Source organism: Malurus melanocephalus, unplaced genomic scaffold (assembly GCF_030028575.1).
Source record: "Malurus melanocephalus ecotype Western Australia unplaced genomic scaffold, MMel_1.1 scaffold_440, whole genome shotgun sequence".
Lineage (NCBI taxonomy): Eukaryota > Metazoa > Chordata > Aves > Passeriformes > Maluridae > Malurus > Malurus melanocephalus.
In genome coordinates this window covers 400,686-427,895 of record NW_026623672.1, presented here as the reverse complement: position 1 = coordinate 427,895, position 27,210 = coordinate 400,686, and the positions used below count along the sequence as shown (strand labels likewise).

Here is a 27,210-nt window from a genome sequence, read left to right as displayed (position 1 = left end):
GGAGAAGCAGAAACATTGCATTGAGGCCCCAATGATCAGAGTTATCTTGGCACGTGGGGAAGGAGGTTTCTCTCTCCTGCTGAACTGGGGCAGAATGGAGTGAATCCTGAGCCTGAAGCATCCAAGCCTCATCCCCAACAAGTCACTGGAGAGACTAATGTCAGCTCCTTTTAAAGCAGACCAACAGATCCCATGTACCAGTTTAGTGTTTCCTGGTGAATTTTAGGATTTAAAACATTAAKGCAAACATGCTGTACGGCACCAGCAGGTACATGCATCCATTTGCATTCCTCATTGCTCCAGAGGCACCAGGTGCAGCACCTACACCTGTATAATCCCATTGAAATGARCTTTAAGKTCCCTTCCAACCTATGGTGGAACAGACCTCCTGGTGTCCTACTGTTTTCCTCAATGTTTTGGATGCCCCAAGTATTTGTTTTACTCTGAGTAAAATGAGATGGTTATAACCCCTTAAAGCATTCATCACACAACTGTGGATTTACATGGAAAATTTCCTGCTCTCAGCATTTAGATATCTCCCATTATCCTTAGAAAATCTTGGGAGGATCCATGCCATTCCCACCACATGCTGGGTTGCTTCCCACTCTCTTCCCAAGAGATTTTTAACTTTTTGCTCAGTATTTGCAGCCCAAAGTTGGCACGAAGAACRTGATTCCCTAGGAGAAGAGCCATCAGGTGCTTGTCACAGATGGGGATTGAGGAAGGACAGAGTGAGTCACTGAGGGAAATCACCTCTGCAGCAAGGTGTGTTATGTGCAAGGTACTCCTAAGATACCACCTAATGCAGTGCAGTCATAGGGCACCTCAGTGATGCTGCCAGTGATCTGGGGGGAAATTAAAGAGGCACAAGAAACATTTCAGGAGTAGCAGTATGGACTCCAGCAGGAAAAGAAATTAGTATTAGGAAAATCATGGGGGAAACTGCTGGGTTGTAAGGATAAGTCCACAGTCAGCCCTGTGAATAYACCTCCATTTCCACAGCCAGGCACAAGTGGTTCAGTTTTAAACCCCTTCCCGTTACCATTTGTTAACAAAGAGACTGGGAACCAGACACTTCTTTGGCCAATGGCTCTAGGAAAAATCCATTGGCTGTCTGATGGATTTCAGTCACCAACCACTCACATCCTTGTGCAACTCAGTGCTTTATTGGCAATCATGACACCCTGTAATCAGCACGAACTTTTGTTGGAGGTAATTATGTCATAGTGGAGTGGATACGCTTCCAGGGGTCCCAGCACCCCCAGTGTACCCCCAGGGAATGAGGCAGAGCAGGTAATCRATGCAAGGTCACAGTGAATCAAAAGCCAGGTGGGCCAGCAGGATTTCCCAAATCCCATTCTGGTGACAAACCTGCCCAAAAAGTGRTTACCTTGACAAAGCCACCCCAGGCATGTGCTCAGACATGGGATTGCAGAGAGGTGGGGCAAGAGCTGATGAGAGGCACTGAGGAATTCCTGAGCAATGGCTCAGTCATGCTCCTTCTGCTGACCATTTCCTGAACTATTCTGAGGCAGGAAATTGCATGTAGGAACACTCACCTCCCTGCATCCCACTCTTGTTCTTAACGCAGCCGCTGCATCCATGTGACTGTTCAAAAACCTTCAGCTGTTATTTTTGAACTCCAGACCTCTGTGGGAAATTTTTAGGGGAGACCTCTGTTCCTAAAGGCCCTCAAACAATAAACAAGGAAAACACCAACTTGGAGTGCACATTTATTGCACAGGGCCCTGATCCTCTCTTGGCTGTATAAAGACTGAAGATTTCAGGGTGCCAACACCCCAATTCAGGACCTTAAAGCTCATATTGTTCCATCCCCTGCCATGGGCAGGGACACCTTTCACTAGATCAGGGTGCTCCAAGCCCTATCCAACCCTGAACACTTCCAGGAATGGGGCAGCCACAACCTACCCTTGTTCAGCTTCAGGACATCAGGCTAATTCAGACTGGGACAATCCCAAACACAAACACAACTGTGTCATTAATCTTCATTTTTATACATTACCAAAATAAAACCATCTTCATCAAGCAGAACAAACAAGGCCTAATTGCTCAAAATAAGTTTTGAACCAGAGCATTCAGTCCTGAAATCATCCCCCTGCAGAAGGGAAAGCAACYCTTTGGTGATGTATGATGGGACAGTAGCAGCCCATGCATCAAACCTTCCCCTTTCCCACCCTGAGAACTGAATTCAAAATGTAGTTTTGCTTCATAATTAATGACCTCACTTAGCTCTAACAGTGACACCAGCATCACATGCAGAGCTCTGAACACGTGAGCAGGAAACCACTGCCCAGTTTGTCACAACTACCAATTGATAACCCACTGTGTTTGTGTCTCTTCTCACCAGCACTGACAGCTCTGCTTAGCTGGGATTTAAAATGGCCAAAACCTCAGTGATGTCTGAAGGAAAACTGGAAGTTTTTTCTGGATCTGAAAAGGAATTGCTCCTGAGAGCTTAGGCTTAGTGACCATGCTCCAAGATTCAGAGGAATATCCTCACTGCTCCCTTCCAAAACCTGTTCTACAACATGGTAACTAAGAGAATGGGACTTCAAAAAAGCTATTTCTAACTAAAACTCYCATGAGCCTTCCAGGGATTTAAATGCCAATTTTTTTAATGTCCCAAGAAATTAGCTTCCAGCTCCCGAAAAATAAAACAATCTCCTAACTGGACTGGAAATGAGGTATTTAGGTAGGAGACAAGAAGTGTCCCATTCACTTTCCCAGCAGACAGTGTCGTGGCCAAGTGCAATGTTTTGTGTTTACTCTGATGCTCTTCAAAGTCCTCCATGAAGGACCCAAAAGCCCATCCTCAAAGAACGGGAATACAGGAATTTCTCATGCCTGTTCTCAGGCCCTGCCAACTGGAATAATTTTGCCCAGAGATTTCTAATCATTATGTTGAAAATGGCAGSATTTATGGTAAGGAAAATCCATTGGCTTTGGGAAAAAAAAGGCGGAGAAGGATTTGAGTGCAGAGCTGCCAACCTCAGAAATATGGACAGACCAACCAAGCAACATTATGATAAAGTGTTTATTCATTTTTTTTAAATATCAAATTTTTTTTTACACATAATTTGTTGATAAACAGTCCCCCAATATTAAAAAAAAAATCAAAAAAAGAATCAAATGTGTATTACTTTGGGCAGAACCACATCCCATTGATGACACACCCACTCCTCTCTTCAGCCACCTGTGACGCTGCAGTGTGTTCAGCCCACAAGAGTCAATGACACAAAACACAACCAGCTTTAGGATTCCTGAGTATTGATTCCCTCAAGTTCCCTAAGTGAGTATGTAAAACTCTGAAGCATCAAAGTGTGACCCAAACTGCTGTGCTTTGGATCACRGACTAAGCCTCATCTACACAGTGCAGGAAGAAATCCCTTGAGTGCTTCAGAGGGGAATGATGTACATGAAACCAACCCCATTTCCCAAGCTGACTTCCAAGAGAGACAGGCAGAAACACCTCTGGATTTCTCCTCTTTGAATTTCTGTTAAGAGTTCTGGGGAGCTGTTTGGCAAGAAGTCCAAGTCTGGTGAAGAAACTGCTAGGATCTGTTCCTCCTTTTGTTCGTCAATGGCAGAGTTTTACAGAAAACTGATCTTAAGTTGAACATTCGGCAAGTACACTTAAATATTGCTACTTTTGAGAAGAGGAGATGGCAAGAGGGAGAGAAGGAAGAGGAGAACGTGGAGGACATAACAAGGTTAACAATCCTGGAGACCAAATGTCTACATGGAAAGTTAAAACATACACAGCAAGRAGGCAGAGATTGTCATAACAGTGTAGCTCAGCTCTGTCCTGCAGCAGGTAAACACACCAGGGATGGTCACCAGGAATATTCCCTCCTCTTGTCAGAATTACCCATGCCCAGAAACTTTCAGATATTGGGATTTCACTAACATCACCTCTGTGCTTACCTGCAGCCTGCAYGCAGTCAGCAGGAGGCCAAGCGAATTCCTTCGGTATTTTTAAGGGAAAAAATAAATCTCAAAAACCAGGAGTGGCTCCAGAGCACACCCAGAAAGAAGCTCTACAGACCCACATGAGTCCCCACAGGTGCTGGCAGCTTTACAAAGCAGCTTCTGAGCATTGCTTTACTCTCTAGAGCTGGACTTCCATGGTGAAATCCCTTTATTAAGTGATGTGACATTAGGACACTAACAGCAATGGTTAATGAGGAGAGGGAAGAGAAAAGAACAAAGTGCCTGATTTTAGGCTGGGATACCTGGCTCCTTGGAAACCTGAACAGCTTTTGGTGGTACCTTTATCCCCTGCTGTAGCCAATAAGCCATAGCACTCTGCCATCCCTCCTTTCATATGAATTTTCCCACTCTGTGGGCCAGGTCAGCACAGGGACCAGCAAAGGGGCTGCTAGAGGCTGAACAGAGGATGTGTGTGTGYGTGCAGCAGAGAGGACACACATTGAAACAAAGACAACTTTAGACAGCGTTTGCYAAACACACATTCTATTACATTTTATTTTAACCTTAAATACTACTGCCCCGATTTTATATTAAATCTTGCTCCTAAAAAAATTATTCACTAATTTAGCAGCACATAGSCATTCACTCAAAGCAAGGCTTGGAAATTAAGAGATTTAAATCACCAGGCTTGGACCTACTTGATGAAAGAGTTTTAGAAATATTTATCAGCTGGGGGTCAGGGTTGTTTCTAGCAGTTTGGAGAGAGTTACCCACAGAATTCTATCACTATGAATAAATGCTTCCATACAGCTTTGGCAGAAGGGCAGGATTCAAAACTTGTATTTGACGAGGAATCAAAGTGAGCATTGAAACAGATTGGCTGATGCTCTAAAGCTTTTATAGCATAAATTTTGTATGTGCAGGCTAAGTCAGCATGGCCATGAGAGCAGAGCCTGTCACCAGCTTGGTGCAGAGCAGCACCACTTGGCCCAGATGAGCAATGGCTTCTAAAACAGACAGGGTGATACAAGGGGCTAACACTGAGTAGCCAACACTGAGTAAACACTGAGTAGCCAACACTGAGTGGCCAACACTGAGTAGCCAACATCTGCTGCTCCAAGCAGCTGGCAGTAGATCCATCTGCAGGCGAAGGGCGCAGGTTCAGCTCTCCCAAACCAAGAGAGACAACGTGCCCCGGTTCCTCCTTTACTTTGCTCCCAAGGCCACCTCACCAAGCCCCACAGTGTGAATTGGGAGCAGATTCAGCTGTCTGAAGTTGCTCTGGATCCGGGAGCCTCATTGCTGCTGCTTCTGATGGTGAACCAGATGCAGACAAGAGTGGGTCTGATAATGCATTTGCTAAAGCTTCTAGAGAGACCTGGTGATACTGTACTCTGTACCAGCTCAAGTGTTGCCCTTCACAGAGGGGCTTCTGCTGATTTGAGGTGCCCATTGCAAGGAGAATATTAAACCAAACTTTTAGCAGGGGTAACTCTACCACCTGCCCTGTGAAGAGGAGAAAGCTGCAGTCTGGCCTCAGTAATTCATTTAGAGCAGAGCCTCAAGTCAATCACTGGGTGCTGCTCCAACCAGCCAAGCACTCCTTCCCTCACGGAGCAGTGTCAGCTGCCAGCATCACAAGCAGTGGGATATAAGCCAAACCTGTCTTGGAGCTCCAGGTCTGGATGGTACCATCCCAGYTTATGGAAAAGCTCCATTTGACAGAGGAATGCCTTAAAGCCCTTTGTTACTCCAAAGGATCTCCTGTCTGCCCAAGTGTCTGAGGAAAATGGGACACCAATGATAGCAAAAAGTCCTGCAAAGTGACAGATGAAACCAAATTGGACTTGCTTCTAAATGCCACCTGCATGAAAACAGCCCAGCACACACATAGGAGACCTGCTAAAGCAACAGGGAACACAAACATCAGGACAAAGGCCTGAGACAATGACAACACCACATGGAAGCCGTGAACAAAAATGTGTCTGGTGCTGCTGAGCCATCACTCCAGGTTTAGCTCAATGCATCAAATTCTAGATGAATACATGACACAAAGCCACTTCTGAGATTTGACAGCGAGACTAAATCGAAGTTCCTACTTAAAATTTGRGTTCAGCCACACTTTCCTTTCCCTTCCCCAGTGCTGACAGAGTTTTGGGGTTTTGCAGAGTGTCACAAAGGAGTTAATTGCCCCCAAAGATCTGGAAAGGGCTTCCTACAGCACAGCCTTGGAGAGGCTTCACCACCCAGGTGACTCACCAGGGATATCCCAGAAGGCCACGATGGTTGTAACACAGAAGCCACATCAATGCATTTGTTGTGTAAACCCTGTTGGGGAGCCCTCACTCTYGAGGAGGTACCAGATAAGCACCCCCAGCCATGGCATTCCACAGCCCAGAGGCCAATCRGCCCCAGACATCCAGACAAACCAGAGCAAAGCAGATTCTTCCTTCTTCCAATCACAGCCCTGCTTGGAGCCACTGAGATGAAGTTCATTCCTCCCCAGGCACAGGGGGATTTAGAGCCGTAACACACAGTTGGTTTGTTAAACAAATCCATCATTAAGGTTTAGCCTTAAAGTGGTTGAGCTTGTTCTTTTTGCATGAGGGAAACATGATGTGGGTGAGGCTAGAAAAAAAGGTCAATGCTCCTTTTCCCTCCCCCCATCCCTACAGTTAATACCAGCACATCTCCAAATAAGTTAAAACGTATCTTCTAAGTTTTGGTAGCACCAAATTCTATCCCTTCCCTTCTTCTATCCCCATGTTGTAAACTGGAACACTGGCCCAAGAGCATCACAGAATATTCTGAGTTGGAAGGGACACACAAGAGTCATCAAGTCCAACTCTGAATCAAAGCATAAAAGGGTTTGGCAAAAATAAGCATCAGCCTTCCCCATGCACACCCAAAAACCCACACTCCCCAAAAAAAACCCTTKCTCCTCTGGCAAAGCTTTACACATCCACGAGCATCTACACACCTTTAGTAGCTGCCAGAATAATTTCAACAGCTGGATGTTGGGTTCCAAGGAGCTGCAACAAATCCAGAGTCCACACTGGATYCGGTGTACACCTCCTGTCCTGTGCACATGTGGCCAATTTCCATCACAACCCCCTTTGTGCTGGACAGGGCAGTGAGCGCAGTGGTTGCTGCTATTTATTCACAGCATTGGAGCTTATTCTAAAATTGTACATTCAAATAAAAGCAGTAATTTTAATCCAGTATGCATGATTAAAARCTATCCTGTCCACACAATGCAAAGATGTTTTCTTTCTTTTCAAAGCCCAAATCTAACAAGTGAAACAGAAGACACATGTTACTTTGGCTGTAAATAATTAAAAAAAATCTGGCTCAACATTCTGCTCATCCACTGTGGTGTGGAATTGAGATACTCCTGTAAAAGAAGATTCCCCCAGTCAGCTCCCTCTTGCATAGTTACGTGGGAACAATGATGCTCTTGGCTAACAAAATGAGAAGAGCAAGATCCGCGTTTCCATCCGCTYGTTCCAAGGCCTCGAGAGCTTCCTGTGGGGTAAAACCAGCACTGAGGATCCGGTCAACATCAGCYGCAGGGAAAGCAGGGGGTGCAGAAGCTCCTGTGGTCAGTCTGGTGTAGGCAGCTGCTGGGCTCAGTRGTGGTTCCTCACTCCCACCCACCAGCCACGGACCTTCAGGAGCAGCACTGTCACTTCTCCCAGGAGCTCCTGTGAACAGGCTCTGAGCATTCTGTGGTACACCTTCACTCGAAGCAGATGTGGAGGAAACRGGTGTGCTTTGCTCCAAAGTTGGACTAGATGGACTCTGAGAACCTCCTGCCAAAACCTCCCCCTGTTCTGGGCTCTGCTGGCCAGGTGTGGCTGCAGAACTCACCACGACCACATTGCTCTTACCTGAACCTTTCTCCCTCTCTAAAGCACCTCCCTCGAGCACAGGCTGCCCAGGACYGACGGGCCCAGTGCTGATGTGCTCTCTGACACCATCACAGTGCTGGCTCCCCTCTGCTCCTCCATCCTCACACCTCACCTCAGGGAAGGAACAGCTCTGTTCCTGGCTGGCTGGGTCCAAGCCTTTCTGCTCACCTTCAGGAAGCCCCTTCTGTTGCACTGCTGGCTTTCTCTGAACCATTTCCAGCTGTGAGACTTCTTCTGAGCCAAGGATCTTACATTCTCCTTTGCGACTGATAACCAAGAGTTTGTGAAGCTCTTTCAAGGCTGATGCTAGAGGGAAACATGGCTCTTCTGAAGGTCTTCCTGGATCTGTGTCCAGCTGGTGGATGCTGGAGGGAGGAGAGCTGTCTGCTGCCAAATTAGCCAACTYATACTTTGCAGGAATTTCACCAGTGCTTTCAGACTGCAGGACATTCATGGTGGAAAGTGAGTCAGTCAAGGAGGATGGAGACTTCAGCAACTCCACCTCCATGGAGAAGGCATCTGAGYTCAGGCTGGATACACATCTGTTCTCAGTCTTCTGCTCCCTTGCTGAGCTCTGCAGTTCAGCTGCAGCCTGCTCCACTGCATCTGTTTCCATGGAGGCTTCCATGTGCACTTGGCTACAGGAGGCTAGCAGTTGGATACTCCYTTTCACACAGGAAAGACCTGCTCTCTCCAGTCCATCTCTCATTTCCATGGGAGGATTTTCTAGCTGTTTGGCTTCTGCCACAGCAGGTTTCTCAGCCTCACTAACACAGCAAGGAGGTTCTGGGTCAGTTGTCTCAGTTTGCTCAAGATGTTCCTKTTCTGGCTCTTTGTATGTCTGATGGTCTGTAGAAAGCTCAGGCTTTTGCTCCTGCTCTGCAGACAGACAGACGTTTTTATCCCGCCCGTGCTTGGCAGCAGTGTCAGCCAACTTGACTTTTGTCACTTCCAGTGGATGTTCYTGACCATGATCTTGTCCTTTAGCATTACATTCCTTTAAAATGTCAGCAATAAATGTTTTTTTGAGTGTCTTCTGTGAAAGGCAAGCTGGATTGGAGCAGGTTCCGGTTCCATCCCCGGTGTGCGGAGAGGGGTCATTATTTGCCAAGGAAGAGCTACTGGAACGATGTTGTAATACCAAAGAATGTTCTTTTTCTGGGGTTATCTGGTGTTCAAGTGAAGAGTCAAAAGTCTTGATGGCTCCAGGATCAATGGGCTCTGCAAGGCTGGATTCAGATGAGCAAACTGAAGCAGGGGCAGAGACAGAATGATCAAGTAATTGATTTGTGGGATTACAGATCTTGGAATTTAGTCCCGAAGACTGGACTGGATTTTGAAACCCATCAGAAGCTGGTAATGAGGGCATTTCCAGTGAGGTAGTTTCTTTGTCACTATTCTCTATGGAAGACAGAAGGAAAGGAGCAGTCAGGACACAGCAGAAGCGCCGCTCGCACCGTGGCAGCACAAACTGGAATGGGTGGCTGTAAATACCTGGTCTGTGGCCCACTCCAGCTGCAGTAAACACACACTACATGCATCAAGGCTTCCGACGTTCTGTTTGGATTAGGAAATAAACACACCAAACTYGTGTTAGCATTCAGAGCACACACCATGCATGGTTACAGTCCTGCACAGCTCCCCTCCCGACTGGCCAGCACCACAGCACCCAGGCTGCAGGAGCTCCTGCCTCCCAGAAGGATTCTGCCTGGCAAATTCAGCACCTCAAGGCAAAAGTAACTGCCAGAGCAGTTTAAAGGCTGTTCTCTACTGTCTATGCCACAGAACAGTCTGTGAGTGAGAGTACACACTTGGTAAACTCTACACAGAGTAACACACGTGTCCAGTGCTGTCCTGGTTTGTTCTCCCTGTGGCTGGAGATACACAGGAGACACGTTTCAGGGATATGAGAACTGAGATGGCAACACAGTTCTTGAGTTGTGCTCCCAGCATGGCCATCAGACCCAAGAGAAGGTGAACACCAGCCTGCTGCAAGAGGGAAGTGTATGGATCCCAGGGGGGAAGAAATCTCCCAAAAGAACTGCTGTCCAAGGCTGGGAAGAGCAAAGCAAAGAAGCAGTCAGAAGTCAAGCCCAGCTTGCTGCTCCCATGTCCTCACAGAGAGCAGAAGAAYTGCAGATCTCTATCAGTAGCACCAAACACTGGATGTGGTTATCAGGGGAGATTAAGTGACCTTATCTTGCTGACAGTCTAATCTCGCTGATGTATCAGCACTCTCACACTCATTAAATCACTCAGATAACCTTTGCAGGAGYGCCTGTCCTGCCACCACAGCCCTGCTCTGCCCAGGCTCACACACCCAGGTTCTGTGCTCTGTGATTTGCTGTCCTTTCCCTTCCCAAATTTAGAGGTCTTAAACACACATCACTGGTTTTCCTGGAGTCTCTTTTTGCAGAAGTACTGGGGCACAGCTTGCCATGCCCACACCTCCAGCCAGGATTCCCTTTAAATTCCACARCGTGGCAGAAATCTGCCTTTCTCTCCTCATCCTTGCTCCTTTTATTGTCTGTTAACTAAAACCAGTGCAGTACCTGCCATGACACCACCCCATACTCATCCTTCCTAAGGGTGGCAAAGAGCTTTGCGACAGAGGATATGGATGAAAATCCGAAGGATCCTTTCTGTTTCTATGTGGAATGATTACATTCATGCTCTCTCCTCCCAAACCAACCCCTCAGGAAGGAAGCAGAACTGTCTTTTGACCTGCTGGATTGTTGATGTTCCAGCTCATCAGGGATTTGCATTTAGGTAGCAGCAGAGCTGGTTTTCTGCCAAGCACTCCTCAGTGTCATCCTTCTCCTGGGGTATCCTCAGGAGCTGAATCCCACCCCACCTGGGACACTGATCCAGCTCAAACCAGGAACAAACTCTTCCCCACAAAGTGCACCATCAGGGATAAATTCCTCTCTGAACCAGGAACAGCCTGAGTTGTTTGTGGTGGCAGTGACTCGGATTGAGGCTGCCTGGATGAAAAGGTGTGTGTGGGATGAACTGCCTGGCTACACTTCCTCCTCAGCAAAACAGCTCCAGTTTTGCTGCCAGGTTTGTAAATGCTCCATGATCTCCGAGTTCCCCAGTGGTGGGAAATTGATACAAAAGAACATCAAGGCCTCAGAAGGTCTTGGATCCCAGTGAACCCACCAGGACTCCACCACCACTGAACCACCAGCAAGGCAGCTGACAAAAATCATGAGGCTCCCTAAAGTGGGCTTCAGGGGATTAAATAAAGCTCAAGGATAATCCAGGTGCATTCAAAACAAGCACTTTAATAACCTCCAGGTGCACGCAGCCATTTGTGTTCTACCATCTCCTGGAAGCCAGCAAGAATTCCAGCTCTTATAAAAGAACACATGTGCTGTGGGAAGCTGAGCTTCTTGGGAGCGGCATCACGTTCTCTTTCTGTCCTTCTTCCGTTTTCTGTTTTTTCTTTTCTTGGTTTTCTTGGTACCACCTAGCAGCAACTCAAGTTTTGAAAGAGAAAAACAGGGAATGTGCTGACATTTTAGGATACAGCCAGAAAAAGCCTGTGGGCCAGAGGCTGGTACTGTGTCTAGAACTGTCAGGACTGTCACAGTCAATCTGAACATGAGCCACTTTAAATCTGTGCCTTGGTGTTCTATGAGCCTTAAGTGAACACACATTTGGATCTCATTTTCCCATAAATCTTTTACATTCCTCTAGGGCTCAGCATCAATAGAAAGTGTCCCGAGTGCTGACTAGCCTGAACAAAGCCTCATGGGTTTTGGGTTTTTTTTTATGTGGTACATAAGCAGCTTGTATTTAAGTCATTTCAGGCACTTTTCTTTAAAAAAACACTCTACTATAATGTTTTTATTGTGAAGACTCATAGTTTGGGCTGAGGTTTGCTTGTTATTYGACCCTTTCAACAGAGAACTAAATCAAACCAACTATAATATCTGCAAAGTCTCATCTAAAGTGGAACTATATTGCAAAAGCTAACCCAGGCTTCATTAGGCTCCAGGTTTTATAAGGAAAAGAACTAATATTTACACCTGCCAGCTGTGGGAACAGACAAGAGCCCAATCTCCTGAGCCTGACGTTCAGCAACGTCAAAACCCCATCACAAGGTCAAACCCATGTTTGTGTTTCTCTCTACTGCCTGCAACTTGAGTTAATAAACATTCAAATTTGGCTGGAAAAGTCACACTTTTAAWCTATTTCTTACTGATTCATTAAAGCCAGGCCTTCCTTCTGAGATTTTCTACATTTCTGGAAAACTTACATTCTTAGGAAGGAAAACCATTGGCCAAAGGAAGAAATAATAAGTAAAGTCCTGTGCTCCCCTTAATATTATCAACTTCATTATTTGTAACTAACTGCTTACTCTGTGGGCTGTCAAACAGTAACTGGGAAGTGTTAAAGAAAAAAATCAGTGCATTTCAATCAGTTTTATATATATATATATAATAAAGTTTAGTTTCTAATAAATACATTAAATATTTATGTAATWTATGGTTAAATATTTTTATCTCATTTCAGTTTTAAACATGGGTATGGGTATTTTAAACATAGAGTCTTAAAAAGCTAGCAAAAATGTTGAAATAAATTTGATCAGCTTAAACCTGACCCATCAAAGAGTTCTACATGTGTGTGGGAAGTAGAATTTACTGTGTTCTTTCAGAGGAAAAATGTGCAGTAAAACTCAAAGGTCTCTAGAGAACTCTTGCATATAAAATGTTATCTTTAGAAGTTTTGGAAAAGGCTTAAGGAATACACCCTGAGGTATTCACAGCTTCACTGGAAGAGCAGGGAAAAAATAATTAATTTTTTCTTTAGCTAAAAGCTGAATTAAGGGAGGAGTTGAACAGAAAATCTAAGTTTCAGACTGTTTTTGGCTCATAGCTCAGCTTCCAGCTGTTTTGGCTGAAAATAAAATTACTTCACTAAATTTTGCAGCCACCAAATCTCCTGTAGCCCAGTCATTGCACTTGTGCAGCATTTGGATTCCAGGGCTACTGGGAACAAAATTACAGGAGAGCCAAGTTCTCTGCGGGTCACATTTAAGGCTGAGGATGTGAATTCAGCTTTTGAAACCTTGAGCAACTGTAAGGAGGAAATYCCCCCTCCAAGGACATGAGCACCATTCCAGGGAAAAACACTGAAATAGTGAGATTTCTAAAAATTGTCATGAGCTTCTGTCACTGCTCCAGCTGCTCTATTTTCACATGGTGCAGCCAATAAGAGTGGGGWTTCAGAAGCCTCCCCAAAGCTGTGCTCACACGAGGCTGCAGAAGCTGAGCCACATCCCGGCTGTGCACTACAACGTGATCCTGGCCACAGACAACCAGGAACCTGCACACCTTGAAAGCCAAGAAACCAGAGCGGCTGGGAAGYTGCAGGGAGAGCACAAATTAAACAGCAAACAGTACCTTTGTGCAGGTTTTGCAGCGCAGAAAGGAAGAGAGAAGTGCACTCACAGGCYACGAGCAAGAATAAAGCCCCTTCTCTCCACCCTTCACTGGCTGATGCCACTCCCAGGAACTGGAAGTGGAACTGTTCACAGAAAATCCTGACATGCAGAAAAAAAACCTGCACAGATTGCTATTTCAGCTGGGTTCCTGGTGGTACCTGCTTCCTCTACGGATTTCTGTATTGCTTCTGCCAGCTCCTGGTCGGCGATGTCCTCGGGCCGCACGTCGTCGCGCCCTGCGCCGTACGCCAGCCGGGCACACTCGGGCAGCTCGCCCTCGGGCAGGAAGGAGGTCTGTGAGCCCGTGGTCCCAATCACCAGCACGTTCTTCTTGAGATCAATGGAGCACTGCAAAGAGCAGCAAGACATCAGGGGCCTGCGGAGAGCCACGCAATTCCCAGAGAAAAGGGAGGTCAGGCAATCCGTCTCCAACCGGAACGGCTCACAGCAGGTAAGGTTGGGCCAGAAGTATCAGCTCTAAGCAAAGGGCCCTGTCTGACTCAACTGGTAATAAATCATTCAGCTGGAATGCTCTGAGCATCTTTGATCAGCAGCAGCCAGGCACCCCAGAGCTGTCCATGACAGATGCAGTGTACATGCTTCCAGGCTGGAAGATAATCCACCATCAACTCTCCCCAGGAAAATCTTAATAAATTCCCAGGCAAGGCATTCATGTCCCACTTCACACTAAACCTGGAAGAGCCAGTTAATTGTTTCAAAAGAGGTTTTGATACCTGATGCCTCTTAAGCATGTCCAGTCCTAGGAGCATGTCCATGGGCTGCTCTTCAAGGATTGAGAAGGAGCACGCCAGGAAATCCCCTTCGATCTGCACCTGAGCTGAAACACAAGAGAGAAAAGTTCCTGCTACAGCATAACAAATCTGCTTTCTGCTCTTCCACCTCCAGGAAAAGGTTTGGGCAAATCTGAAAACAGCATTCTGACRTACTGGTTTGGTCACAGAAAATCTAGCCCTGTGCAAGCTCCAGGACTGCCAAGCCTGGTTAATGGTTCCAGATTAATTATTTTAAAAGCTCATGTGCCTAACAACCTCGAGTCCTTCTTCCCTGATCCTCTAAGCTCGAAGGGCTGCAAACAGTTCATTAGAGCACAAGTCTAACCAGCAACAACAGCTAACAGAATCGATTTTTCAATAATGAGGACAATCTCCTCCACCCAGAAAAGCTGCATAAGAGCACAGAGAGGCATTTCTTTCCAAAGAAACCCTTCCTGAGTAGCTCACCCGGCCCAGCAGCCCACCCAGAACAGGGAAGGTCGTGGTGTTTCAGATTCACTTCAGTTTTTATCCTCAGAGTGTCCTCTTCGTGTGCAAGAGTCTGGGACTCCCTCACCTCAGTAAGGGAGGGAGTCCCTTAAATGCAGCATTAAATGAAACAGGAAACAGAGTTCTGTGCCCAAGATGAACACAAACACTGCAGATGCACTTTGATTTCACTCTGTGAGARCTTCTAACGATTACAGCACCAACCCAGATGCTCCTCGGTGCCAGGATTGCAGTAAATGCAGCCAAACCYCTCATAAAGCTGCCAAAAATGCCAGTACTTACCTAAGTGCACTCTGCCAATGATCTTCTGTGTGCCTACACCCTTAGCTATGCCAGCCCACCGCCGATCCACCAGCCTCATGATGTTGCACCTTTCAGCACAGGCTTGGCTCATGATGGTCATCTGGGCACCTACCAGTAACAGAATTTGTGTTAAATCCTGATGGCTCAGCACCAATTTATCCTTTCGCCTGGAAGAGCTTAAAATCTGGCACTCAGCATCTGGGAAACCAACCCACCTGCCCCAGGGCATAAAGGCTCCCTGTGACTCCCACTGTGCTGACCTAGCTGTCCACACATGGCTCAGCACTGACCATTACTGTAGGGATGRAACAACCCCAAGAACTTCCCCTTGGAGGATGTGGATGGGAACCACCACATTAGAAGTGTGTCAAATCTCCTTATCTACAAAATGAGATAAGACACACACACATGGCAGTGACCTTCCAGGTATGGAAGTCCCAAAACTCTCCCAGGAGCCCTAACACAGAGTATTCCCACACTGCTTCTCCCAGCAATTTGCTCTGCTCTGCTCGCCCAGGCTGTACTCAGGGTTCAGTAAAGTGCTCCAAAATCTTATAATGCAGTGCTTTATTATGGGATTTTTTTTTTAGTTTACTGCTGCACTCAGTGATGGAGAGGGTGGAGAAAGCACCTGAGTCCACAAAGGCTTTCACAGGGTGTCCGTTGACTTTGCAGTTGATGTAGAGCATCACCACCTGCCCAAAGCTCTCAGGTGCCTCTTCCATTGCTATTGTCATGTTCTCTTCAATGTTTTGTTGTCTGAATTTCATAAAGAAGAGAGAGAAAAGAATCAAAATTTCTGTCAACCAGACCTTGTAACATCCCTCTGACTCACAGACAGATCTGGAAATCCCACCTGCTGCTGCTCACCTTACAACCACACACTTAAAACTACAGCAAAGGCTGCTTCCTTTCCTGTGTGAAACACAGGCCTTGGAGCTGAGGATTGCTAGGAATGATCTTGGCTCAGTTCACAGACACTGAGTCACTCCCCAGCAGCCACTGCCCCTTTCAACCCCTGCCTAACTCACACCTCAGCTCCTGGCAACCTTKTGTTGGCAACAGGAATGGGCCATCAGTGTTAACCTGGAGAGCTCAGAGCAAAATACCTGTGGATTCATTAGTCATGCCGAGGGCACATGGAGATGTTGCCAGTAGCTACATCACTGGAATCCCACACAGCAGCTGAACATTAAAATCCTCTGGTTTCCCTGGTATTTTTCCTTTTCCAGGCATAGGAAGGGAGGGAGATGAGCAAAACAGCAGAAAGAACACCATCACCACGATTACCAGCCCTTGGTGCAAATCCAAGCCAACAGAAAAAATGTTCTTCAGGAAGCCCCKCACAGCCCCAGGATAATCTTGGAAGTGATGGGTATCCGTAGTGACTACATCTGAARCAGGCTTATCTCCCCMAAAAAAGGGAAAAAGTTCCAATTTTGATGCCATTTCATTTTTCACTGAGTGATGTGTGAAATCTGGGGATGGCTCAGCCCGGTGTTCCCAAAGAGCTGCAGAGCCTCGGGTGCATCCCTTATCTGTGGAAGAAGGGAAGCATTTCTGTGCCTCCAAGCAGCATTTCACAATAAATGCCTATTTTCTGCACTGCTGAACACTGATCTGGCACCAACACCTTGTCAGCTGTAATGTGAGACCACTTCTACCACCAGGGAATTTTGGTTCTGACAAACCAGACAGACACTTTGTTATCAGGGGAAAACCATCAGCCATGAACCAACTCAAGGATTTACCACTCAGCTGAAGAAACTGAGCCTCAGCCCAATGCAATTCCATCTGGAAGGCAGCAAGAGGGAGTGAACTGATGAGCAGAACACATTTCTGCAGAACATCTCAGCAGTGAATGAGCCAGACACAGAACAAATAGCAGGACACAAGGGCAGCTGGGAGAAATGATGCTGTGTTGCTGTGCAGAGCTCAGCTGGGAGACACCACCAGCCCAGCTCTCAGGTTCAAAACATGCCCCAGGAGCCAGAGCTGCACCTGTCAAGAGGAGATGTGCTTTCCACAAGTGCTCCAGGCTCAGAGTGGATCACCCTGGCAGCTCCAAGACATCACATGCACAGACAACACCACTGTCACCTCATTGCACAGCATCCCAGAATGGTTTGGGTTGGGAGACACCTTCAAAACCATTCAATCCCACTCCCTGCCACGGGCAGGGACACCTTCCACGGGCAGGGACACCTTCCACGGGCAGGGACACCTTCCACGGGCAGGGACACCTTCCAYGGGCAGGGACACCTTCCAYGGGCAGGGACACCTTCCATGGGCAGGGACACCTTCCACTAGACCAGGTTGCTCCAARCCCCATCAACYRYGAACACTTCCAGGCACGAGGCAGCCGCAGATTCTCTGCACAACCTGTGCCAGGACCTCACCACCCTGAGACAGAACAATGCTCTGTGCTCACAGCTGGGGTGCACCTCCATGTTCCCAAATCCCAACATTCCCACATGCAAAGGTGTCCCAGAGCATCACCCTGCAAACAAACTCCTTGGTACAAGGACCGTGCTCAGATTCTACCTTCTCTGAGGAAAAAYCACCATGGATGGAAGCACACAGCAGTTTTTTCCCCCCAGGGAGGACCTCCAAAGCCTGCAAGCCACTTTRGTTTGTTACCTTATGTCTTCTTCTATCTTGGCCTGTGCCTCAAGATCAAAGGGATCAGCGGAATAGAGGCGGATCCTCTCCTGCTCCCGCCGGGCYCGGTCCTGCTGCTGCTCCAGCAACACCCTGGTGAATTTCTCTGCAGGAACAAGGAGATACAGAAATTATTCTTGCAAATCAAATTCTGGCACAGCAAATGCATATTTTGATGCCTGCTGAGGAAYAGACTCAGCAGTACAGGGAAAAAAACTTCCTCTAAGGGCAGCACAGGTGGACCTAAAGGATCAGTGGGAACCTGCTGAGATGAAAAGCAACTGCACAGAGCTTGTTCTCCTCATGTTCCTACCCAAACACTGCACAAACTCCATTTCCTGGMACATACATTTTTGCATGGAAAAAAAAATTAAAAACACCACACAAAGGCTAATGACAAAAYTTCCTTTAAACCCAAGGAACATGGCAAAACCAGAGATTGTAATCCCTAAAGCTCAATGCCTACCACTGGAATCACGAGGTGTTAACCAGAACACCAGGTCTAAATGCACATTTTAAGCCCACAGTTTTTAGATTCCCACCTTTGGATGGCCTCAGGCCATTTTTTACTACTTGAATGGGATCACATATGTCCCCAAAAGGCTTTGGCAGTGCATGAAGGTCTGTGCACAAGGAAGGCGTGGGTTTGCTTCCAGAGATGCTGTTCCCAGGCAGCAGCTCTGAAGGCTGTTATGTGCTCAGGGAGGCACTGGGTATGTTTGACTGTTGGAGTTTTGAAATGAGGTTTCTGTACAGCAGGTGCCTTCATCCAGCACAGCCACAGATCTATGCAGATATTTGGGAATCTGAGATGGAGTTGAACTGGATCTTTGCCCAAGCACTGCCAGCAGCAGCAGTGCAGCACAACAAGGGCAAAGGCAGCCCAAACTGCTTCCTCCTGACAGCCCAGYGCAGCAATCTGGGACTAAAAATGCCCATCTGGGTCAAAGCTTGATATGCACAGACCAGGCAGAGCAGCAGGGGAGCCAGTTCTGGGTGTCTTGGGCTTAACCTCTGGTTTCCTGTGCCCAGAGCAGCACCTCTGCTCAAGGTGATGGGAAAAATTCCCAGCAAGAAACATGAAAAAGCTTTAGAGTGCAAAGAACGTGGTTTCAACTGTGGATATGGATGAAAGGCAGAGTTAAAAACAACATAGGCCGACAATATTCATGGAAGTTCCTTTCTGGATTCCTYTGACAGACAGAAACTGGATGAAACCCTGAAAGTAGGAAAAATCTCCTGCTAGAAGCTCCTTCTCTTCATTCATTTCTCCAAATTCAACAGGCTTTATTTCTCAACTAAACATCCTGCAGAGGTTCAGGAGCTCATCTGCTGCTACCCAAAACTTCTCTCTTTTCACACCAAAAGGACACCAGAGTTCAAATGTTTCACCATGGGAAGAACAAGGGATCAACACCAGCTGCAGAGGAAGTGAAGGACACGATTTCAACTGAGCCCAAAACACACAGATACTTCCAAGAGTAACGGAAACTTACACATTTGTGACTATTTCTATTGAAAAAGCTCCTAAAAGACACCATTTCCTTGTTCCTTTTCCTCTTCCTTTCTGAGGTTCACTTCCACAGCACACAATCACTACATACAGAGCTGGATTTGGAGTGTGCTGCTCTCTGCTGAGTCCCAGCAGGATCTGGGATGCAGCAAGCACACCACCTTTATTGGAAAATGTGCATCAGGGAGTGTCTGAGTGTAAAAACCAGGAGCTGAGTCACTTGTTGTTCACAGACACTCAAATAATCTGATATTTCTGAGTAGGAGACAGAGGATATTAAAGAAGCCAAGCAGGAGAAATACACCCAGAAACGGAGGAACTCTGCCTCGAGTGCTCCCAACTGGCACCTTTTATCTTCACCATCAAGGAGTGCACAGCACATCGCAGCTCGTTCAACACCCAGGCTGCCTTTGATGGGAGCCGAGCCCAGGCAGCTCCAAGCCCAACTCACCCAGGTCCCCGCTCAGCAAGGCCTCTGCCAGGGGAGGGTTGCGCTCCTTGAGCAGGGACAGCTCGTGGGGGTTGGCCAGCAGCATCTCCCGCAGCAGTGCTGGGTTATCCAGACCCTGGGGGAACACTGCCGTGTCCGGAGGTGACGCGCGGGGCCGCTGCGCCGGGGGCTGCTGCTGCTGCTGCGAGGATGTCCCGGGAACAGCAATGCTGCTGAAGTCTATCCTGGGCAGACCTGCAGGGAGAAGAGCACACGTGGCCGTGCTTGTGGTTACAATTCTGCTGGAAAAACCACGGCGAGGAGGAGCTGCCCTTAATGCTGCGTGAGAGCGGATTCTGGTTTGTGTCGGCAGTTCAGCCACGTCCCTGGGTTACTGGGTTAGCAACACCGGCGCGTTTATGTAACTGGTCTCGTCTGTCTGCCCCATTTTTAATCCCCTGAAATGCACTTGCTGACTAGTTATTCCCAGCTTCACAAATGTGAACTCCTCATTGAGGGACTGCAGGGCTAAACCCAGTGGCTCTGAGGCACTTTGGAGTCTCTCAGGTTAAAAAAATGCATAGGAAAAAAAAAAGGAATAACATTCCTGCAGACCTGCATTGCAGGTACCCATCCTCCAGCTGAGGCAGGACAAGGACCTCAGCAATGCTCCCATGCCCTTCTCAGCCTGTGGCCCCTTTTTTAGGGATATTTTATGACTGGTATTTGCTAGGAATGACCATGGAAGGCAGCAGGCACAGGGCTCTGCTTAGGTGCACCCAGAGGAGCCTTTCACATGTGCACACGATTGTGCCACTGGGTTTGGCAAGATGTGGCTTCTCAGGGAATTTGCCACAAGAAATGTTCAGGACACACGTCCATAGAGGCTGTTCCTGGCTCTGAGCTGGCACACGACCGTGCCATCACATCCAGCAGGAAGGGAACTGGCACTTCTAGGAAAACTCACACAYCTGTACCAAACCTGTTCTGAACCAGTCACCTCCTCACTGCCTCCCCACTTCCCCAAAAGAACAGGAAAATGGTTAGGATTCCTCAGAATGATTATGGCTTCCTCAGAATAAAGCAAATACTAAATCAGAATCTCTTTGGGCCATTTTCAAACCCCTCTGACTCATCCCAGCCATCCTCCCTCCCTCAGTGCTTTGCCCAGAAGGTGCTTAAGGACAGTGACAGGAGCTGGTGTTGGGTAAGCCTTGATGAATCTCTGCAGGCTCAGGCAGTGCTGGCACAGAGCCTTTCTCACCTGGGAAGCGCATGGAAGGCCGTGGCTCCACCGTCTCCTTCTGGCGCAGGATCACCACATCCCCGTCCTTCAAGCCATACGAGGCCAAGGACCTGTTGTTGTCGGTCAGCGGCCGCTCTGCATAAACAATCTGTGCCAGGAGAGCCACCAGCACCACCCGGCAGAGAAGAAGTTAAAAAAAAAGCAAGATGTTACTTTGCTGTAGGAGAAAAAAAAAAAACAAAAACAATCCAGTAAATCTTCCAGATGCATCTGAAGCTTCAGAAGGGAAGGTGTGATGCCCTGACARGCCCAGGCTCAGGCATGCTGGGGCCTCGACACGTTTGTGGGTGGACAGCACGGGGTTGGTGTTGCTGCAATCCAGCCATGGTCTGACAGCTGGCACTGCAGAGAAGGGCCGGTGCCCCAGTCACAGGCCAAGATCAGGAATGGAAAGCRAGTCTTGACCAACAAACTGCCTGCATTCCTCAACTTCAACCTCTATGATTACACAAGTCATGGGTGTTTCAGCAGCGTTCCCTGCTCCCAAGTCAGCCCCCACTGACCCYGGACCAACTGCAGACATGCCAGCAGCACCAATCYGAGCAGATCAGGGATGATCCAGCCRMACATCCATCATTCTGCCTCTTGCCACAACACGGCTCCCCAGAATAACCAGTTTTACAGGCACCTCAAGCATTAGCTCAGTGCTTTCCAGTTCATCCAGTGATGGAATTCTCCAGACTCGGAGCACCCAAAGGCACCGCTCCCAAGACTGTCCTTCAGCCCATGGAGGGAATTAACTTCTTGTGACTATAAAACACAAAGTCACATCCATTTCTATTTTGATAAYATGGCTTAACAAGGGGTTCATAGACTAAATACAAAACTATTGAGATAAAGGTGAATAATCCCTACAAGAACATTTCCCTTAACATCAGTAATACCTACAGAGTCCCTAAGTCATGGGAAAGCCCAAAATGTAAAATAATGCTGCAACAGAAGCTCCCAGAAATGGTATCTGCCAACAGGGAGGTTTCCGTGCTGTCACTAGAGCACGGCGAGACCAGGCAGATGGCCCAACCGCCTCCTGCCCTGGCAGTTGTCCAGAGCATGGAGAACTTGGCCTAAACCCCTCGGGTACATGATCAAATTTCATGTTCACCACCTTCTTTAGCCAAACCACGTCTCTTTGGGGCTGGAAAAGGCCAGTTCAGCAACAACAGGTTTGCCACAGGTCGGGAGTGGCTGAGCTGCGTGGGAGAAGCTTTCRCAGTCCCRGCATGGATGGGCGGCAGCTCTGCCYGATACTATCACAGGGAGCAGATCCAACAAGATGCCAAAAAAACAATCACTACCTGTCTTAAGGTCTGGACGACACTACAGACTTTCATTGCTTCACTCCAGCAACTCTAAAATCTTACAGACTTTCCCTCAGCAGTGTGGTGCCAAAGCATGACAAGGCAAGAGGAGCACAAATGACCAGAATTCCGCTGGGCAGAGCAGGAACCACACACAATGGAACCAGCACGAGCTTGCCACCTCTTCACCACCCCCACACTGCGCAGCCTCAGCGGTACCTCATGAACCAGGTCCCTCCCAGAGCCTGTGTGCAGCGACTTGAAGGTGTTTGGTCTCCACCCCACACGACACCACCAGCACAACCAAGGTCAGCTGGTGCTGGCAGAGTCACAACACAGCCTCTCACGTTACCAGCCCGAGTCGGCGCTGCCACAGTGACAGCCAGTKTGTCATAAATCCCAGCTGCACACCCAAATCTGAAATGGCAGATTCTCTGCGCAGACACTCTGGAAGAGACAAGTTAATCAGTTTAAGTGAGGCTTTACCTCTGTCATCTTGCTTGGATTGGATTTATGAGCGTTTGGCTTTCAATCCCAGACAATGAATTAAGCGCCTGGCACTGGTGCCACGTCCATTAGCAGCACGGATTAATCCACTCCTGACCCATTCTGCTCTACTCTTAAAACWGATTGGATTTTGCTGCCTTTTGATTGCCTGGTCTGTAACAGTTCTGCCGGCTGGCAGGCACCAGACACGGGGTCTTCTGGAGGCGACCTGGACAAGGATGCAGGCACTGATGGATTCATTGTGCAGGATGCCAGAGGGTAGAACCTCCCCARGGAGCAGGGAACCCCAAGCAGGAATGCTGGATACCACCTGCAGCCATCAATCAAGACAAATCCTGGACCCTTCAAATATTCCTGAGCAYAGCACAGGAGATGGAGGGCACAGAGAGAAAGAGAAATGAAGGGAGTGAGAAGAGCGTGGCCCTGCTGAGGGCCTCCCATCCCCTCCCCCGGAAAGCCACAGCTTTGGTGCATGGTGGAGACTGTGGAAAGTCAGATTATTTCCCCTCTCCTCATCCAGCTCCTCTTATCACTGCAGCCACAGGCAGCCAGCTCTGTTATCTCACCGACCTGTGCCCGCAGCCGTCCCTTGGACACCTCACAGCTCCGTGCTCCACCCCAAACTGCAGCACCCGCAATTCCCTGCCCAAACCAGCAGAGAACCAGGCTGGGATTAACCATCCTCCACACACAGAGGGGTTTACTCCACCCTCCACGACCCTTACAACGAAATTCATTCTCTCTGGTACCAACACAACACCTTCAATGCAATGACCGCCTGGTTGAGGAAAAAGGGCAGAAAACAGCCAAATTCGATGAATGTAAAACTGCCTATTTGTGGTTTAACATGCAAAATCCTTCTACACAAGGAGCTGCTTCACTGATAACTTGTATCTTTAGAACTTTCTCAYAGAAACCTYGAGGYTGGAAAAGCCCTCCAGGATCATCGAKTCCACCCTGCGCCTGCACCTTGYCCCCAGCCCAGAGCACCGARTGCCACCTCCAGCCCTGCCTTGGACACCTCCAGGGWTGGYGACTCCAAACCYCCCTGGGCAGCCCCTGCCAAGGCCTGACCACCCTTTCCATGSRSAAATTCCTCCTGGTGTCCAACCTGTTCTCCCCACTGAAGTTCCTCAAAACACCTCACAAACAGCAGACAGAAYGAGAAGAGAGAGGAGCGATAAATAACTGCCAGAAAAACACACCACAACGCAGTGCAGGATGATGCACGAGTGGCAGATGGATGAGCAGAAGGAAGGCAGAGGTGGCTACAAAAGCGCAGCGCTGTTCCCCTCGCCTGGGGCTGGCAGCACCCAAACCCGACACGGGCCACTTGTGGTGGAAAAACTCAAATAAGGGAACTCCCGACAAAAAAATACAGAGGAAGGACCCCTCGTTATCCTAAACCAGATCTGGAGCTGCAGGTCACTGTGACACAAGGGACAAGGGTGACAGTGAGCAGTTTATGCTCCAATTCATGCTTGGAGATGTCAAAGCCACCACAGAGTCGCCCACAGAGGAGTCCCAAATCTGGGAGCTCATGGTGGCTGTGACACAGCCCTCGGGGTGCTGTAGCACAGAATCTCTGTGTGAGGTGGGCTCCCCCTTTCTACCTGCCCAAAATCAAGCCGTTTTTTTTTCCTAAAAGAGAATCCACACTGCCTAGATTWTCTACCCCTGCTCTGAGACTGTTTCTCGCTCAACACCAACCTCCCATTCCAAAAAACAAGGCTCTACCAACACAGAGGGAAAGCCAAAAGTCAGGAACCTGCTGTGTGAGGGACACTCCAGCTCCAGGGCTGCCCCTGCAGCAGCTCTTCCAGCGCTGACTAATCTTGGCTTGGCTGGAAAAACACTTTGTTCATTTAGACTGGGGAAAGGCTCAGGAAGCAAAAGCCACCACCGCTAAACTCCACAAACTCTGCCAGGCAGGGCCGGCGCCGAGGAAAAGAGCAGACACCGCCCTGCCCAGGACAAACGCGGRGGAACGGCCCAAAACGCGGGACTGAACCCAAAACATGAGCAAACCCCAGACAGATGGCCCAGAGCCGCCCCCACACGCAGCCTCCCCCATGTTCTGGCACACGAGCGAGCCCYGATTCCGGGCTGGAGGGGATATTTGCTGGGAAAACCACACGGATGTGCCTGTTCGGTCCCCACACCTGTGTAAAAACAGGGAGGAAAACCCTCAATGTGCCCTTTCCGCGCCAGACCGGACAGGGGTTTGATGGGATAAATAAACCCTTTTCCGAACATTTCTGCCTCGTTTCCTGCGGTCTGAGGAACCCACGGGCCACTACCTTCCCCACGCTCAGACTCCTGTTCCACTCGCTCCAATTCCCTACCCCGTTTAAACATCAAATTCCTCCAAAACCTCACCATAAAACAAACCAAAACAAACCCACATTATTTTCTCCCTTTCAGCTGCACGGCGGGCATGGACCAAGCCTTTCCCGAAGGGACCACAAGTCACCGGGGACTCGGAGCCCTCTCCCGAGAGGATTGTGAAGGAAAAGCGAGGAGCTTCTCCCCAAACCCGAAAGGTCGGCGAAGGGAGGGGACCCAGTACCCCAAACAACCGCAAACTCCGGATGGCCGGGGCGGATCCCGGGATCCCGACCCCGCGGGAGAATGGGGGCACGGCCGCTCCCAGCCCAGCACACCCCGACCCCCGGGAGAAGGGGACACGGCCGCTCCCAGCCCAGCACACCCCGACCCCGCGGGAGAAGGAGGGCACGGCCGCTCCCAGCCCAGCACACCCCGACCCCGCGGGAGAAGGAGGGCACGGCCGCTCCCAGCCCAGCACACCCCGACCCCCGGGAGAAGGGGGCACGGCCGCTCCCAGCCCAGCAGACCCCGACCCCCGGGAGAAGGGGGGCACGGCCGCTCCCAGCCCAGCACACCCCGACCCCCGGGAGAAGGGGGCACGGCCGCTCCCAGCCCAGCACACCCCGAGCTGGCGGGATCGGCCGGGCCCTCCCCGGCGCTCGGGGCGGGGGCAGGCCCTGACCTGGCTCTCGGCCGCCGGGATGCCGGACTCCAGCTCGCAGAGGGCGCGGAAGTTCTGCAGCTCGAAGTCGGCGTCCACCTGCAGGTTGAAAGTGATCTCGGAGCGGTCGCGGCGCAAGCAGAACACCGTGAGCAGCATGGCCGCCCCCGCCCGGACCCGCACCTGCCGCCGCCGCCGCCGTCAAGCGCCGCCGTCGCAAAGCGCCCGCCCCGCCGGTCAGGCGCCCACGTCAATCAGGGCTGCTCGACCAATCAGAGAGCGGCAGAGGAAGGTCGCCCCGCCCCCTCCGCGCGGCACGTGGGCGGGGTCGGAGTGGCCCGGGTGTCACCGTGTCACCGCCGCTCCCCGGGGCTSCTCTGGGCTGCTTGTGTCACCGACCGTCCTCGTGTGCCAGGGTCCCCAGATGTCCTCCGGAGGSTCCTGTCTCCCCAGGAATCCCTGTGCCCCTGGCGCTCGCTGTTGTCCCCAGGTGCCCCACGGCGGTCCCTGTGCTCCCGGGGTTCCTCTCTCCCCAGGGATCCCGGGTGTCAGTGTGATTCCAGGGGGTACCTGTGCCCCTGGGCGCTCCTTGTGCCCCCGAGCATCCCTGTGCCCCAAGAGCAACGGCCTTGTGTGCCAGGGGTCACCCTATCTCCCGGGAGTCTCTCCGCTGTGTCCCTCGCAGTCTCCGTTTTCCCCACGGGTCCCATGGGGGTCCAGTGTCCTGCCCTGGGTGTCCCTGTGCCCCTGATGGTCCCAGTGTCCCAAGAACCCCCATGGGCCCCTGCGCCCCCCCTGCTGCCCCCCAAGGCCCCTTCACCTTGTTCATCCTTTTATTCACTGGTACCTCTGACCCCATCACCCTCGTGGAAGGGACTGAGGAGGAATCACAGTGCCATTTCCCTACCTTCCATCCTAATACAGCCTTGATGCACCCCAAAAGCTGCTCAGTCAATCCCACACCTCTACCCCGGTTTTCTTGGGATGATGTCTTCCAGCTGTTTTTTTTCCCCGTAGACCCCTCAGTGTACATTTTGGGGTACTCCTTGGCCCTTGATAACACTTTGGAGTGTCCCTGAACTCACCTGTTTGYATTATGGGGCACAGCGTGGGTTTTGAAGTGCCCTGTCCTCCTCTGTGTGCCTTTGATGACATCCCAGACCCTTTGKTGTGCTTTTTGGGGTGTCTCAAGTCCCCCTGTGTGCCCCAGACTCTCCCTTTGGCCCTTCAGCACTCTCCGGCCTCAACACAATCCGACTATTCCTTCCCAGCCCACTTTGGGGAATGCCCAGAGCGGGTGAGGGTGATGTGGGGACACATCTCTCAGACCTGGGAATGCACCCAAACACCCCATGCCATGAATTCACTACACTCCCATCCAGGGTGAAAGGAACGAGACTTTATTTTGAACTGGGATTTTGAACTTTATTTTGAACTTTATTTTGGATCTGCAATCCAAATCATTGCAACCCTAACCCAAATCATTCCAACCCAACTCCAAATCATTCCAACAAGTGGAGCGAGACAAACATCGTGACTCACCAGTGAACACCAGAAGCGTCCTGGTCCTGGGTTTGCAGATACTTTGGCAATAAATTCCCACCCC

At 49.5% G+C, this 27,210-nt stretch overlaps 1 protein-coding gene across 4 annotated transcripts; it reads right to left on the bottom strand.

Annotated features, from left to right (window-relative positions):
• Nucleotides 1-3,037: 3,037 nt before the first annotated feature.
• On the bottom strand, nucleotides 3,038-25,819 carry DDI2 (DNA damage inducible 1 homolog 2). Of its 4 annotated transcripts, XM_057380229.1 has the most exons (10): nucleotides 25,626-25,819; nucleotides 20,769-20,898; nucleotides 19,526-19,759; nucleotides 17,541-17,667; nucleotides 15,532-15,659; nucleotides 14,880-15,008; nucleotides 14,049-14,152; nucleotides 13,473-13,662; nucleotides 9,357-9,419; nucleotides 9,199-9,263 (listed from the first exon to the last, which is right to left on the bottom strand). In XM_057380229.1, the coding sequence occupies exons 1-9, from the start codon at nucleotides 25,761-25,763 to the stop codon at nucleotides 9,403-9,405; spliced, it is 1,197 nt and encodes a 398-aa protein (XP_057236212.1). In that variant the 5' UTR covers nucleotides 25,764-25,819; the 3' UTR covers nucleotides 9,199-9,263; nucleotides 9,357-9,402. The 4 variants fall into 4 exon arrangements, with proteins under 4 accessions (XP_057236209.1, XP_057236212.1, XP_057236210.1 ...); XM_057380227.1 differs by lacking the exons at nucleotides 9,199-9,263; nucleotides 9,357-9,419 and adding an exon at nucleotides 10,389-11,344; XM_057380228.1 differs by lacking the exons at nucleotides 9,199-9,263; nucleotides 9,357-9,419 and adding an exon at nucleotides 10,389-11,334.
• Nucleotides 25,820-27,210: the final 1,391 nt, after the last annotated feature.